The following is a 17,811-nucleotide window of genomic DNA, read 5'->3' as shown; positions in this document are numbered from 1 at the left end:
GTATTTGCTTCTATTCTTCTATTCCCTATGGTTTTTTTTTTGTTTTGTTTTGTTTTTTTTATGTACACCAAAACACTCTGGAAAGGACCAATGACTTCTTCTTTGCAAGTACTATTTTTGAACAACTTAAAAGATTACTATACACATGGACCTCACCTGATAGAACACACAGAAATCAAATTGATAACTCCTGTGGAAAGAGACAGTGAAAAACTTGATATAATCATATAAAATAGGCCAGGGGCTGACTGTGAAGCAGACCATCAGTTGTTCATAGGCAAGTTCAGATTGAAGCTGAAGAAAATTTAAACAAGTCCACGAGAACCAAAATGTGGCCTTGAACATATCCCACCTGAATTTAGAGATCATCTCAAGAACATTTTTGATATATTAGACACTAATGACCAAAGACCAGAATAGTTGTGGGATGACATCAAGAACATCATACAAAAAGAAAGCAACAGGTCATTGAGAAGACAAGAAAGAAGAAAAAGATCAAAATGGATGTCAGAAGAGTCTCTAAAATTTGCTCTGCAGCATAGGAATGGCTAAGGCAAGTGAAAGAAATGAGTTGGTAAAAGAGCTGAGTAGAAAATTTCAAGGGGCAGCTCAAGGAGACAAAGTCAAATATTACGAGGTTAAGTAAAAAATTATCTATACTCAGGCTATATTGAACCCTCCCTCCACATACATGGCTAATGACAACATCAAACATGCACATGAAATGATTCTTTCAAATAGATGAGTGACAGTGGATTATGTGGCAAATCATTTGCAAATCAGCCATGGCTCTGCCTGTGCAATAATCCATGACGGACTTTGCTTTCAAAAAGTTTGTGTGAGATGGGTGAAATAACACACAGATGAGCATAAAAGAAGTGTACAGACATCTGCAAATAAAATTTGTACTGATAATAGAAGGAATGTAAAAGTTTCTTTAAAAAAATCATTATTGGTGATGAGACATGGATTTATCACTATGAGCTTGAGAGTAAATGGCAGAGTATGGAATGGGAGCATGCTCAATCATCGACCTAGAAAAAGTTCAAAAGTTAACCATCAGCTGGAAAATTGATACTTATAGTTTTCTGGGATTCTCAAGGGTCAGTATTGGAACACAATCAACAGTGCTTGTTACAATGAGATACTCACTGAAGAGCTGAAGCCAAAAGTTTGGATTACACACAGAAGACTATTATCCAAGGGCATTGTGATCTTGCATGACAATGTATGTCCACCCACCTCTGCCCACACTATTGACACTCTGCAAAAACTTCATTTTAAGGTATTAAAGCATCCTCCCTATAGTTCAGATCTTGCTCATTCGGATTTTCACCTGTTTGGTCCCCTGAAAGGGGCCCTTTGAGGACAAAGAGCCACCTCTGATGAAGAAGTGGTGCATTTGTGGCTCAAAGCTCAGCCTAAAACATATTTTAATAAGGGAACAAAAATACTTGTTGACAGATAGACAGAGTGTATTGAAAAGCAAGGATATTATGTCAAAAAATGATGTAGTTGTCCTTTCTAAACATTGATTAAAATAAATTATATGGCCAGAGTGTGGATAACTTTTGACTCATCCTCATATAATAAAATGTGCAAAGAACAGAAGCTAGAAAACCAAAAGGAAAGCACAGGCTCAGCATTTCTCAAGCTGAGGGAACTGAAAACAAAATTCAAGCCTCAACTTAAAATATTGAAGGATTGCATGGGGAAAATATTGATTGATGCAGAAAGCATCAAAAGAAGATGAAAGGAATACACAGAATCACTTTACCAAAAGGAAATTGTTGATGTTCAAGAATTTCAATAGATAGCATATGATCAAGAACCAATGGTACCGAGGGAAAAAGTCCAAGGTACACTGAAGGCATTAGTAAAGGACAAGGCTCCAGGAATTGATACAAATCTTTTAAACAAGCTGATGCAACCTTGGAGGCACTCACTCATCTGTGCCGAGAAATTTGGAAGATAGCTACCTAGACAATTTATTGGAAGAGGTCCATATTTGTACCCATTCCTAAGAGAGTTGACCCAATGGAATGCAGAAATTATAGTACAATATTATTAATACTGCATGCAATTAAATAGCTAAAAATAATTTGAAAATGACTGCAACTATGCATTGACAGGGAACTACTGGTGGTTCAAGCTGGATTCAGATGAGGACTTGGAATGAGGGATAGCATTGCTGACATTAGATGGATCATGGCTGAAAGCAGGGAATCCCAGAAAGATGTTTACCTGTGCTTTATTGACTAAGCAAAGTCTTTTGATTGTGTGGATCATAACAAGCTATGGACGACATTGCTGAGAATGTGTATTTTGGAACACTTAACTGTGCTCATGAGGAACCTGTACACAGGCAATTGTTCTATTAGAACAAGGGAACACCGAATAGTTCAAAATTAAGAAAGGTATGCACCAAGATTACATTCTTTCACCATACTTATTTAATCAGCTGGACTATTTGAAGAAGAATGTGGCATTAAGATTGGAGGACCACTCATTAACAACTAGTTATATGAAGATAATACAGCCTTGCTTGCTGAAAGCGAAGAAGACTTAAAATACTTATTGATGAAGATCAAAGACCACAACCTTCGGTATGGGTTGCATTTCAATATAAAGAAAATACAAATCCTCACCACTGGACCATAAAATTCAACAAAATAAGTGGAGAAAAGACTGAAGTTGTCAAAGACTTCATTTTCCTTGGATCAACCATCAACACTCATGGAAGCAGCAATCAAGAAATCAAATGATGCAGTGCATTAGGCAAATCTGCACAGGACCTTTTTTAAGTGTTCAAGAGCAAAGATGTCAGTTTAAGGCCTAAGGTGTGCCTGACCCAAGTCATGGTGTTTTCAATATTCTCACATGCATGTGAAAGTTGGACAATGAATAAAGAAGACTGTAGAATAATTGATGCAGTTGAGTTATGGTATTGAAGGCGAATATTAAAAGTACCATTGACTGCCAAAAGAACAAACAAATCTGTGTTGGAAGTACAGCCAGAATGCTCCTTAGAAACCAGGATGACCAGACTTTGTCTCTCATACTTCAGACATATTATCAGGAGGGACCAGTCCCTGGAGAAGGACATCATGCTTGGTAAAGTGGAGGGTCAGCAAAAAAGAGAAAAGACCACCAAAGAGCTGGGTTGGCAGTGGCAGCAGCAATGGGCTCAAGCATAGAAATGCTTGTGAGGTTGGTGCAGGACTGGGTAGTGTTTAGTTCTGTTGTGCATAGGGTTGCTGTGAGTTGGTACCAACTGATGTCACCTAGCAATAACATGATTCCTGTGTACTTAAGGACCATATACATAAATAACTTCACAACAACTTTAGGAGGCAGGTATGATTATTTTTCTGTTTAACAGATAAGACAACTGAGACCAGTAATTACATTCTGATCATCATATACTTGGCTTTACTTTTGAGGGTTCCAAATGAAGACTTTGAATATGTAGTCTCTGAGCTTACTTCCATCTATCTTATCATACCCTTTGCAAGAATAGCCACAATTGAAACCATCAAATAAATGTCTTCAAATACACTGAGATCTGGTGTAGAAAATATTGGAGACACCTATTGAGCACATGCTACATGGTCTCATATGTCTCTGGTAATATCCCTCTGTAGTAAGATAATCATCTTTATTTTACAAGTGAAGAAATTGAGTCTCTGAGGAGTTGTTGTTGTTGTTGTTGTTAAGTGCAGTCAAGTTGGTTCTGACTCATAGTGACCCTGTATAGGGTTTCTGAGGAGTGGCTGGTAGGTTTGAACCACTGATCTTGTGGTTAGCAGTCCAATGCTTATCCTACAGCTCTACACTAGGACTCCTTGATAGCTTATGTGAATGTTTAAAAGGCTAGATTGAAGGAAGAAATGGAGGTAGGAGACATGTTAAGAAGAGAAGGAGAAAAGGGGCCTTGAAGATCATGATCAATAGATGGCTAGATGGCTAGATGGATAGGTGATACATTGTGCAGAATAAGATTACTGTATTTGCACACACTTGAAGTCTGTTCACATGTCAGTAGTAACAGCAATGAAGAAGGCAAGGTAATCTAGGGGTTATTAATTCCTATATTGCAGAAATAGAGTGGACAATGACAGCCAACAGGGTCCACCAGAGTCAGGGCAAGCAGGCTAACGGTGCACAGGAGCCTCCACTGGGTGAACACTAGGGAGCCTTCAAGGAGCTGATCCTTGATGGCAGGCCTCCTACATCCAGCAAACCTCAGCAGTGGCACTTCTATTCTCTCGTTTTCCTAGGCCCTGCCTCTGAAATAATCATTTTCTCAAAAATCTGTAAAGAGTGCTTTTATCCTTTATAAGAGTTGTGCCTCCTCTTTGTGGCCAGGGCCCCTCTCAGTCACTGTCTGTCCTGTTGGCCTTAACAGAGGGATCTGGGGATGCAGGCACAACAGTCCTCAACGCACCACCATCAATGGCATCATCATTACTATCTGTTTATTTTGTTTAAGGGTGATTTTCTCGAAACAACCCTGAAAAATGGAGATCATTAGCGTTCCTGTTCTAGATGTTCTAATAGACATGAAGATGAAACTCAGGAAAATTAAGTTTCTTGCCTAAGGTCACAGAGTAGGACTTTGGCCCAAACCTTCAGAGCCCATGCTCTCACCACCCCAGCTGCCTTTTGGAAAGATCCTCCTCTCCCCAGGCTGCCTTCCAGGGTCCATCTATCTACAGGAGTTCAACTCCCCACTCCTGCTGAGGCGCAGGCTGGGGCTATTGCTGCTCTTTCGAGTTTCTTAGACCAGGCCTACTCACATGACATTGGGGAAAGGAAGCTAATATTCCCATCTATGACACAAGCCTATATTTATCCCTGGACCCAGGCGGTTAAGAAACCATTGTGCATTCCTGGGAATTTATGAGTGAAATAAACATTTAGATGTTTCTATAAGATTTATTTAAGGAGAACAAAATGTGACCTGCTGACTTATTAAAGAGTAGCCTGCCAGGATCTGGCCCAGCTCCACCTGGCTTAGCCGACCCCAAGGGAGGGAAATCGATCTCTGCCGACTGGGTCCTTGGAAGGGTGAGGGGGTGCCAAGGACATGCTCTGCTCTTGCTGTCTTTCCACCAGCTGTGTATTCAGTCACATGCTGGTTGGGGCCTTCCTGGTCCTAGAGAAAAGAAATTCTGAGGGAGGAAAACGAGAGGTGAGTCAGGTGCTTAGGATGAGACTGAAGACAAACACGGTGTGATATGGTGGGAAGGACGCAGTTTGTGAAAGTTAACAGGCCTGGTGTATTAACTAGTATGAAAGAGTATACTATACTTACAAGCCACAAAGCTTCGGGTAAATCCCTGTTTTCAATAATGAAACCAAGTGGCGATTAAAATGGAAAAAGAAATAAGCAATCATTTTCTCTACGCTCAAAAACTTCACCTTATCTTCACAGTTCCTTTTCATGATTCGACCAGGTTGGCAGGTATTATCACCCCGAATTTGCACATGTGTATCCTGAGGTCCAGTCACAGTACTGCTGTGAGAGTTAAATGAGAAAATGTTAGAACAGGAACTTGCACACAGCAGGCCTGAGTGAATGTCACTTTACCAATGTTTGTTTCCTTATCTCTTGTGTCTGTAACCCAGCAAGGTTCAGAGTTAGATGCTTGTCACCACCAAGGACATTAAGACTTGAGAGAGGGAGAGATGCCAGGTAAAGGCCAGTCTTGGGTTTCTCTGGTAGTCACTTGGGCTTGTTTGGCCCGACGCCCCAAGGAGGAGCTCAGTGGCTCCCTGACCAGGAGGGATAAGCCCTCCTAATCTAAATAGTTTATTAGACCTAAAACTAAGCACAACAATTCCTCAAAACCAAATTCCAAAGTAATCAACTCAGCATCAAAGATAATGAAATACAGCATCTAGCCTTTTATGAACATTTACCAGGTACCAGATACTGTTCCATGAACTTTTCATGCAGAGTTGCCAGTTCTAACAAAGGAAAATGCAAGTACAGCCATATCTTGGAGATAATGAGGGTTTGGTTTCAGACCACTGCAAAAAACAACTAGTGCTTCAAGTGAGTCACACAAATGTTTTGGTTTCCCAGTGCCTGTAAAATTAAGTTTTAGTATATTACAGTCTATTAAGTGTGCAATAACATTATGAAAATTTTAAACTATAATGAAAATGACCAAAATGTGACACACAGCACAGGCTGTTGGAAAAACACGCCAATAGATTTGCTTGATACAGAGTTGCTAACACCTTCCATTTGTAAAAAAAATGCATTATCTGTGAAGCACAATAAAATGAGGTCATGTGTCTATGTACTATGTGTTTGAATAATATTATTAAAATATATGTGACTATCTTGTATTTTATCTGGCAGCCCTGTTTTCATACCAACCCATTTATTCTTTTAACAACCCTGTGAGTTAAATATTACAATACCCCTATTTTATAGAGGAGGTAACTGAGAAACAGAGTAGTGAGGTAACTTGCCAGGGTCACACAGCTAGTAAGTAGCGACTGTAATGAACAATTTTGACTCCAGTTCCTCCTGAAGTCCCTACGTTTGTACATGTTGCCTGGCCAGCCTTTTTGGAGTTCTGCCTTCTGTGTGACAGCTCAGAGAGCAGGAATAGGTATTTATACCGCATTAAAATCTGGCAGAAATCACCCCAGAGGGCCTCTGGAATCTTTCCACATTTTCTACTGGGTAGGTCTCTCCCCAGTTCCAGTTAAAGTGAAAAACAGCCCACATAAGACATGAATGTTTCCCACAAAAGCACATTTTCAGAAAACTGGGAAAAGCTGCTCAGAGCTTGCTCAACCAGTCTATGTGTGCTGCTTAGAGAAAGAGCACTTTGATTTTATTACTTGTATAATTTGTATAATTTGCATACAGTGGGATGAGAGAATGACAATTCCAGAACATTCTATTGAAGGATTAGACATTTTTACCCTATTTGCTTCCTGACTCTAGGTTTTTATCTAATTTGGGATTGTACGTGTCCATGGTTACATGCCTGGCACATGCTATTCATAACATGTTTGAGCCTTTGTGTGTGAGTGCCTCTCCTCCAAATGAGGAGGCCTGCAGCCCATGCATGGCAAGCAGCTCAAAGGAGCTTTGAGACAAAACACCTGCATCAGTAGCAGCTCCAGTGCTTCACAGGTGTCAATCATGAGGGCATTAGCCCTGGGTACTACCTGGTGAGGATTGAGGGGGACTTCCAGCCCACTTCCAATCTCATTTCACTAATTAGAAGGCATTGCTGAGATCTGTTCTGTTCGCCTTTGTCATAAATGATTAACGCAGGCCAGTTTACACTGACTGTTGTTGCCGTTGTTGTTAAGTGCTATTAGATTGGTTCTAACTCATAGTGACCCTCTATAGGGTCACTAGTTCTGGTCTCAGGATCGTGGAAGCTTACATTCCAAGTGTCTTCAACTTTCCTTAGCATAGGGAGAGACCAAAGGTTTCATTTTAGATGGCTGCACATGAGTGTTTAAAACCCCAGTCTCTACTCACCAAATTAGGATCTAGAACACTGTGTTTGTGGATTGTTTATGCCAGTTGACCAAGGTGTCCCCTGAGACTATGATTCTGGCCTAGAGATTCATTCCCTCAAGATGTTTGGTAATGTCTACGATGTTTTCATCATTTTGCTCCTGTATGTTCCACTACATTCATGGATATGCTTGCAGCAAGGTAAATACCCATGTACAAATATCCTCTGTCAAACCTCTCTCTATTTGTGGGTAAGCTCCCACTCTCCCTCCCACACTCCAAGATTATTATCTATGGAAGCAGACGATTACATCTTTTTCTCCTGTGGAGCAGCTGGTGGGTTTGAACCACAGACCTTTCAGTTAGGAGCCGAGTACTTAATCACTGCACCACAAACCACCTTTCAAACAGCCCTGTTGTTATTGTTGTGTGCTATCAAGTCAATTCCAATTCATAACCACTCTGTGGTGGGTTTTCAAGAGCAGCTGGTGGGTTTGAACTGCTGACCTTGCAGTTATCAATCCAGTACTTATCCTACAGTGCCACACCAGTGCTCTCAAACAGGCCTGTTGTTGTTAACTGCTGTCAAGTCTGTTCCAACTCATAGCGACCCTGTATAGCGTTTCCCAGGAGCGAATGATGAGCTTGAACCACTGATCTTGCGGTTCAAATCAACATTGCAGTCCAGCACATTAACGCACAGCACCACACTAGGACTCCCAGACAGGCCTATAGGTCCTTAATTTGTGTTCTCTGAAGTCAACAGAATAGACTATAGGGGACGCTTATTACTTGAAATTTAAGAGACCTATTAATTGGTCAAGAAAACCTATTGATGTGATAAGGAGCCACTGAAAAAACTTTAACCCTCCTTGTTCACAGAATTAATATAGTATAAGATTCTCCTATTCTTCCCTCTTTTTTAACCCTCCTATTTGGCTTCATACCTGTTGCCAGCTCTGCTCATTCCCACTCCCATCCCACCACCTGCCATTTGGCACACTGCTTCACCTTTTTGATCTCAGAAGCTTTCCTGGCTCCTTTTCTCCAGACCATGATCCAAGACCCTGCTTTCCTCTTGGTACCTTGGAAGCTCTCAGCCTCTCTGATGCTTATCTGGCCTCCATCAGGGAAGCCTGCTGGACAAAGGATGGTCAGAACTGAGTTATTTAGAACAGAACCACCCTCATTTTAATAGCAGCCTGGATTAATGGGTATTTGTAAACCATATGACACATATCAAAATGATGCACATTCATCATTTCACTTTATTATCACACTTTCTTCTAAGACAGAGCAAGCCTTTGACTATTTTATGGGAACTGAGGGACAATGTGACAAGAGGACAAAACACGGTGGCCATCAAGACATCATCAGACCATCAAGATACCATCCACAGAATGAGTTGTTTCTTTTGGTGAAACTTCCAGGATGAGCCCTGAAAAGAAAGTTCATCTATGTTCCTGGGGGGACTGCAGCTCGGGGGGCTGTAAGGACAGATCAGTCTATTCTAGTTGAATCATCATGGATTCCCTTTCACTCTACCTTGGTCAACTATGGATGTTCACATGAAGAGTGACAGAGTTCCAAATTACTATAGGGGAAGATGGATTCTTTAATAACTGAGCCTTTACCATTATATCAGCTAATATGAGTCATGTTGATTCATGGCTAGATTATCTGTCAGCTTTTCTGTATTCTCTTTGGGCAGTCAACTTATTTTGGACAGTCAGTATTCCCTATCTCCAACATAATAATGGACAGACTCACTGAAGTAACATTCAAGGTTCTTTAGAAAATGTCTTGATTTCTTATTCTGCCTTTATCTTTGCCTGTATGTTGTTGCTGTTGTGATGTGCCATGGAGTCGGTTCCGACTCATAGTTTCCGAGGCTGTAAATCTTTATGGGAGCAGAAAGCCTCATCTTTCTCCCATGGAACAGCTGGTAGTTTCGAATACCAGCCCCTTTTTTATGACATGCTTCAGCTACATTGATATCTCCCAACGCCATATTATGTCCCTTTCTAGGCTGTGCCCTTTGCCCATAATTTCTCTCCTAGTTCTTTGTTCTTCCAGCTTCTAATCATCCTTTAAAAACTAGCCCAATTGTCCCTTCCTCTATAAAGGTTTTTTAACTCCCCTACCTAGAGAATTTTGTTTTTTCTGAGTCTCACAGAATGTGGCCTATCCCTTATATTTACAAGGGTAAGTCAAAATTCATTGCTGTGAAATAATAGAAATCTTCGTTAAACAAAAATATAAAAATGTAAAGTCAATGTTTCTCTACGTGTCCTCCATCTAGGCCTGTACACTTTTTTTTTTTTTTTTTCAACAGTAAAAGCATTTATTATCAAGCAAACTGGGGAACACAATGTGCTTTAAATACTATGTATTTGGGGTGGAGGAGGGGACACACACATAACACCTCCACACATTTGTACACCTCAGCAGCCATCTTTATTTCACTCCGGTTAGGCCATGAATTCATAGGGAATCGGTTCTAGCAGCTCAGGCTCCTTTCCATTGGTTCTCACAAAGTGCGCCTCTTTGAGGGGAACAGGCTGGTGCTTTAGCTGAACCCAGGCCCTTTCTCTTTGGCTTCCTTCTTTTTCTTATCATTTTCCTTCACTCGCTTCAGGAAGCTGTCTCTGCTCTTAGAGCGCTTAATATGCTCAATGCTCACATTAATTCTCTTGGCAAGAATCTTACCCTTGACTTGCTTGTTCACAACAATGCCGACAGCGTGCTGGGTCACATTGTAGATTCTTCCAATTTTGCCGTGGTAACATTTGTGGGGCATGCCTTTTTGAACTGTGCCCATTCCCTTGATGTCCACAATATCGCCTTTCTTGTAGATTTGCATGTATGTGGCCAAAGGAATGACCCCATGCTTTCTGAAAGGCCTAGAGAACATATAGCGGGTACTCCGCCTCTTTCCCTTTGTGTTCGTCATCTTGGGGGATTACTGCAAGATGGCGGCACCGGTCGAAAAGTAGGTCTGTACATTTTTGAAGGCAGTGTTTACATTTCTATAATCTTTTCCCCCAGAGAATTCTGTACTTTTTTTTAATTTACACCATTTCCAAATGGCACTTGTGACATCTTTGAGGGACTCAAATTGTGTTCCTTTTAAATGTTCTTTGAATTTGGGATACAAAAAGAAGTCTGAAGGAGCAAATCAGGGTGTGGAGTAAAAGGAGTAAGCTTTCTCAGCAAGATTCTTATCGGACAGCACTTGTGATCCTTAAAGAATGAACAGGTGCATTGTTGCGGGGTACAGGTGGGGGGAGGAGAAATCCTCAACACAACTTTCCTGGCCTCTTTTCTGACCACTGCAGTTTTCCATTTTCTGAAAACTTCTTCATTACAACCCATGATTGTCCTGTGTCCTCGGAGACAATCTATCAAAATTCTCCCATAGAAATCCCAAAAAATGGTTGCCATAACCTTCTGAGCTGACCTCTTTGCTTTAAACTTAACAGGTTCAGTAGATTCCCTGGAAAGCCAGTGTCATGATTAGACTTTTTTTTTTTTTTTTTTTATGGAAGACACTCTAACAAGACTGTTGTTGTTATGTGCCGTGGAGTCAGTTCCGATCCATAACGACCCTGTACGTGGTTTCCTAGGCTATAAATCTTTACAGGAGCAGAAAGCCTCATCTTTCTCCTACGGAACAGTTGGTAGTTTCGAACTGCTGACCTTGAGGTTCGCAGCCGATTCATAACCACTACACTACCAGAGCTCCTTCTAACAAGATTAAGACAAGTATATTATTGAGAGAACTTGTCTGTAGATGTCCAATAGCTGCAAAGATATGTTTAAACATATCATTTTGTTTGGAATCAATCTGTGCATGTATGAACTGAACCCTAGTGGCAATACTTTTTGGCTGACTCCTATATCCCTGCTGGACTGTGAGCCCTTGAAAACCTTAGCTTTATTTTTCAATTTCTTTCTGGTACATGGTGGATACTTGCTTAAGAAATGCTTGTTCAATGAGATAAAAATAGCATGGAAGTAATATAAACACTTATTGAAAATATGTTCTGAATTAGGTGCTTTGCTAACACTATTTCTAATCTTCACACCAACCTTGTGGATTAGATTTTTTTTTTTTCTGTAGGCACAGAGAGGTTAACTAACTTGCCCAAGGACACAGAAATAGTAGCTGATGAGCAAAATTTGAGTTCATGTCCACTCAACTCTTCTAGTAGGCAATACTGGTTCCAACTCCTCCTACTCAGTCTCTGATCAAACTTTACTTCTGTGTGCTTAGAGATTCTGAATTCTGTCCCTCAAACCAGTGTAGTTCATTCCTGTTAAAGAGGTCCTGGGTAAGAACACAGACCCAAGGAACATCTTTTGGGGGATCTGACTTTAGGCTTCCAAAAACAAAGCACCCTTTCTGTAAGAGAAGCAACACAATGTTTCCTGGCTGGACTCCACCTCAGAGACTCTGCCAACTTACATGTCTTATGTGGGAGGCCAAGAAAAGGAAGAGATGTAAGTGAAAATGGGAAGAGCTAGGTTCACTGAAAATTGTGGAATTCAGAGACTTCTAAGCAGCACTTAACAAAGTAGAATGTGAAAAGGAGACAGGTTCCTCCCCACCTTGCAAGGAGCTGACTCCTACACATGGAGAGCTCAAGAAGATGGCTCAGCTCAGGCTCTGTGTCTGCTGTCCATTGATAACCTAGGTCCTGGCTACACAGGGCTGGTGGAGGTAAGAACGCTGAATGCTCAGGGGCTTCAGAGAAAACAGCAATGGGGATAACCAGCACCTACTTCTCTGGAGTTTCACGAAGCCATACCAAAAGTGGGAAATGGTGTGGCATGCTCAGGAGCATCAGGAGACAGTGGAGCACATGTCAGTAAAGGAGGCCAGGGCTGAGGAGAAGGGAAATGAAAGCTACCATGCTAAAGTGATCAAGTGCTGTATGCAGTAATCCCCAGAGAGCTTTCCATACGCAACTGGAAACAGTTCTGAGATGAAAATACTGCAGTAGCAGGTGGGTAAAAGAACCTGCAAGATACTCTGTATTCCCTTTACCCCCGTCCAACAGACTTGTGAAAATGCACATGTAAGGTGCTTTTAAAAATATTATTATTATTGTGAATTGAGTGGTTTACAGACAAGATCAACAGTTTTACATTCAACAAGTCATACACTCTGTTTCATCTCAATGAGTGCAGTCCCCTCCATGTAACAGTTGTCCCACTGCCTCCCTGCGGTTACCCATGTACAGATAGCTTCTTTCAAAATCTTATATAGTCCATTCTTCCTCCCATACCCATTCAACATGTCCCATATATGTCTTTGTGCATGTATCTACATACAAAACACTGTTGTTTCAAGATTGTGTATCACTATTTACCTGTATCTACTTTAGCCCTTGATAAGGAGCACTGGTAGCATATAGTGGTTACGAGTCAAGCTGCTAACTTCAAAGTCAGTAGTTTGAAACTACCAGTGGTTCTGCAAAAGAAAGATGAGGCTTTCTGCACCCGTAAAGATTTGCAGCCTCGGAAACCCTATGCAGGGTTGCTATGAGTCAGAACCGACTCCACGGCACATCACCACCACTACCACCACCACCACCACCGCTTTATCCCTTGCATACCTCTCTCTGTCTTCATCATTCTTCTACCAATTTCCCTTTTCTTATATATTTCCCTCCCCATCATTATGGTGCATTTTAATGAATTTTACTGTGTGAAGAAAAAAATCTATATTGGTTTCTCCCATTAATTTGTTTATTCTCTCAACAACTATTTATTATACTCGATATGGTTTTACAATTCACACAGCCCTCAGCAGCTTATGATTATAGCAATTCCGCTATCAATTCATAAACACAAATACTGTAAAACAACACCCAGTAGTCATTGAAACCCCATGTGTTTCAGAGTGAAGCTGTGTTCCATGTGGTTTCCAATGGCAGTGACCTTTCAGGTGTAGATCACTAGGCCTTTCTTAAAAGGCATCTCTGGGTATATTTGAACCTGCAATCTTTTGGTTTGTAGCCAAATGTTTAAACATTTTGTACCACCCAGGACTCCATCACAGACATAGTATATTACTTTGAATATAATTAATTCAGTAAGTATGAAATTAAGGACTGGACAATAACTTTGCTCTCATTCCATAAATCTGTGTATTTTATCATTTTACAAAGAAACAAACTACATTTCATTGCACAAATCACCTTTATGAAAATGTCAGAATGACACAACTGTAGGACTGTCAGGATCAGGAAAGGATAGGTGCCATCACCCTCTCTCCTGGTCTCCATTATCTCCACCAACCGGATCTGGTCACAGTCTAAGGACACTGTACCATTCCTCTCCTGCACTGTTAGTGAGGACTTTGAGCAAAGGGATGGCTGGCTTTAGTGCATGAAAAGTGGACCACATTAAGCATGCTAGGGGATGAGAAGAAAGCACCTATCTTTTGTTGTTTTAGGAATTACCTAAATAAACTGCACTTAACCCCTTACCAATATACCACTGAGTGTCAAAATGCTGAAATAAATGCTCAATCTCCAACCCTTCCCTGGGAGCTTTCACCATCTGCTGGCTAACTCTATCTCTGTTTTTATTCCAAACACCAGGGCCCTCCCACAGCAGGAATTTCTTGCAGTCCACCTGCAATTGTCCTTACTGGGGATGCGAGTTCACCAGAAGGAGATACCGACAAAAACCTGGCCAACAGGTACATGCCCCATGTGCCTGATCTTTGCACTGTGAAAAACAGTATATTCTAGAACATGATGGTCAAACAACCAGATATTTTTTAAAATAAATCTTTTCTTCTTTTGTGTATCATTTTATTGATTAAAATACAATCAAGCATGTTTTCAAAATTGGAGAGAGAATTTTTTCATTAATTTTCCCCCAAAACGATTTTTCATTTCCTGGACTTGTCCTTTTCTATCTGTTGGTCTTTAAGAAAAGCAAAAGGCATAGTAGGGTTGTTTCCCACATATTTGGAAACAAATCTTAAGGATGTTGGTCAAAGTGAGGCTGTGGGGAAGATGTCCCTTAGAAGGACATGCATGGGGTTGTCACTGCATAGGTTTTTAGCAGCACTAGACTATGCATCACAGACGTGACTTGGCCCTTAGGATAAGCACTGGACTGCTAACCACAAGGCCAGCAGTTCAAACCCACCAACTGCTCCTTGGAAACCCTATACAGCACCGCTATGAGTCAGAATCGACTCAGTGGCACTCAACAACAAACAATATCAGTTAAGCTAGAGTTGTCAAAGTATAATTTTCAAAAAGTTAAAATGATATTCTCATACAAACATACAATGAGCATGAGTCAAAGATTTATTTATTTTGTTAGTGAGAGAACCAACATAACTTTCAGTTGAATACAATCAGTGTTTATGTACATATCACCAGTGGTCAGGAAATGAATGTTGAAATAAAATTGCTGAATTCAATATAAAATAGGTCAATGAAACTATAATTTGGTGGTTATCTTTTGTTCCACACAGAAGTCATCTGCTCTGTACCAGACAAGCATCATTTACATCTTAGGAGTTTTTTACAAGCTAGAAGTTAACTCAGAGTCCAGGTCCAAATAAATAGTAAATAACAAACAGTGTTGGATTACCCAGTAAGCAAGGTAAACACAGGCTAATTTGTGCTTATTTACTAATCTGTAGTGAACAATTCCACATTTTTTCACCACATCAAAGATTATGTTTCTAGGTATGGCTGGCATCTGTCTCTCTCCCAATCCCACAACACCTTCCTACAAAACCTAAGTGTCTTTTCAAATTTGCAATCCCTGACAGGGACAGAGTACCCAGGAAGCAAGCTAAGCATGGGCATACTTGTGCTTACTAATCTGTAGAGAACAGTTTCATATATTTGTCACGATGAAACCCAAACCTTGCTTATTGGGTAATCTGTCTGGCTAAATTCAAGTTACATCTCTTTCAAGCAGTGGTTTACAAACGCTCCTGTCATCAGAATCACCTGGAGGGCTTGTTGATTCCAGCTTGCTGGGCCCCACCACCAAGGTGTCTGATTCAATAGGTCTGGGGTTGTTTAGGTGTCTTCAATGGGATGGAGTGCTGCCCAGTCCTGCTCCGTCCCCTGACTGGCTGCATATTCTTCAGCTGTTAGCCATAGGGTTTTACTGGCTGAGTTTGGAAGTAGGTCGTAGCCTATAAACTCTGCTGAATCCTGTTTAGCATCATAGCAACATGCAAGCCTCCACTGACAGAGGAGGTGGTTGGTGGCAGGGTTTGAAGTGTCCTGGCTGGAAATTGAACCCAGGTCTCCAGCATGGAAGAAGAGAATTCCATCACCGAGCCACAACTGTCTACTAGGCCTGAGAATTTGTATTTCTAACAGGTTCCCATGTTGACACTCAGATGGCCCTTAGATGAAGTATAACTTGGAAATCTATACAGATGTCTTTTTGCCTTATTTCCCAGTTTTAAACTTTTAAAAAAGTTTTTTTTTCACCAAAATGATTCTATTCTGTCTTTCAGAGTTCACAGTCCACATAGGAGGCTTTCTCACCGACACCTGAAGGTTTCCACAGCTTCACTGACTTCTGTGGGTGAGGACTAAACCCATTAGTCTTATTTCTGCAGCCAAAGATGAAAATGTATTTGAGTAGAAAGACAGTGGTCTGGCAGAGTTTACTCTCTTTCCTGCTCCGCAGGCAGGCCCAACAGGGTAAAGTAGATTAGCTCTTCTGTGTTTGAGGTCAGAACCATATGGTATCTAATTTCAATTTCTTTTGGCAAATAAGATGAGAACAAGGCATGAAGAACAAGATGAGTGAGTCAAAGAAAGACATGAAACAGGACAACTGGTGAAGCTCAATTCAGGGTGCTCCAGTGACAGAGCCTCCTGCCTCCAGTGGTGGTGGTGGTTATGTGCCATGGAGTCAGTTAAAGGCCCATATCCAGGCAATGGTGTGCCAAGTACAAGACTGGCTGACCAATGGTTCACTCATTCCCTAAATGTTTCCTCGGGGCCTTAGAAAGGTCACTGCCGACACAATGACTAAAGCACTCAGCAAAAGCAGTTCAAACCCATCAGCTGCTCTGCAGGAAAAAAATGAGGCAGTCTGCTTCTGTAAAGATTTACAGCCTTGGAACCCCTATGATGCCCTTCTATTATGTCCCATAAGGTTGTTATAAGTCAGACTCAACTTGACAGCAATGGGTGGGCCCTAGACCAGCCACTGGGACCATAGATATGATACAGCTTATTCACTATCTTCATGGAGTTCATAGACTCTAATGGAGTCCTGGTGTGGCACTATAGGGTAAGTACTAGGCCGAAAGGTCAGTGGTTCAAACTCACTAGCCGCTTCTTGGAAACTGTAACAGGGTCACTACGAATCAGAATTGATTTGACGACATTTAACAGCAAGGAGTCAGAGAAGTGGAAAGATGTTATCAGGATGCTGTATTATAAGAGCCTTCCTAGAAGTGCTGGGGAAACTAAGGGAAAAAGGAGACAAATGATTTTTGGGGAGAGGGAGGGTTGAGTATGTGTTCTGTAGGGGATATTTGAGTTGTGCTTTAAAAAGTTAGACAGATAGATATGAGGGAGGAAAAACATTACAGATGGAAGAAACAACATGACAGAGTAGCAGAGCCACAGCTAAGCACTGTGCCGGTCACTGAATAGCCTACTATATGTATGAGTTAGTACTTTCTCAAAGGATAGAAACCCAACTCAATTAGCTTACACCAAAAATACAAAACTAAAGAAAAGCCAGGAGCTGTGGTTTCAGGTAATGCTGGATCCCGGTGCTCAGATTGGATTTTTGTAATTTTTTCATTCCTTCTCACAAGTTTTCTTTTTTACATGTTAGCTTTCTTCTTGGATAAGCTCTTCAAACATGGTGACACATGTCGTCCAGCAACTTAAGGTTTATATCCCATTAGTGGAAAGAATGTTCTTATTTCCCTAATATAGACCACAAAACCCCCAATCTTGACCTTCGCTTGACTCACATGACTATCCCTGAACCAATCACTATGGCTGAAGGGATCCAATTTGTTGATGGCCAACACTACTCAGTGTGCCCACTCTTGACAGTGGGGGTGAGGTAGCTGGAATTAGTTCCTTGCTAACTACTGCAATTGAAATTCAGATAGATTTCCCCCAAGAAAAGTTTAGGAGTTATTGTTGTTGTTAGGTGCCATCAAGTCGATACTGACTCATAGCAACCCTATGCACAGCAGAACGAAACACTGCCCGATCCCGGGCCAACCTCACTACTGTTACCATGCTTGAGTCCATCGATGCTGCCACTTGGCCAATCCATCT

At 41.1% G+C, this 17,811-nt stretch overlaps 1 protein-coding gene across 1 annotated transcript in view; it reads left to right on the top strand.

Moving 5' to 3' along the window:
* MRVI1 (murine retrovirus integration site 1 homolog) overlaps positions 1 to 17,811 on the top strand; it is a 190,061-nt gene that overhangs the window by 71,516 nt on the left and 100,734 nt on the right. Inside the window, 2 exon segments of the mRNA XM_006873009.1 lie at positions 14,110 to 14,210; positions 16,011 to 16,081. Of these exon segments, the coding sequence (XP_006873071.1) occupies positions 14,110 to 14,210; positions 16,011 to 16,081 (172 nt within the window).

The sequence above is a fragment of the Chrysochloris asiatica genome, unplaced genomic scaffold (genome assembly GCF_000296735.1).
Source record: "Chrysochloris asiatica unplaced genomic scaffold, ChrAsi1.0 scaffold00219, whole genome shotgun sequence".
In the NCBI taxonomy this organism is placed as follows: Eukaryota; Metazoa; Chordata; class Mammalia; order Afrosoricida; family Chrysochloridae; genus Chrysochloris; species Chrysochloris asiatica.
This window is presented reverse-complemented; position numbering and strand designations above follow the sequence as displayed.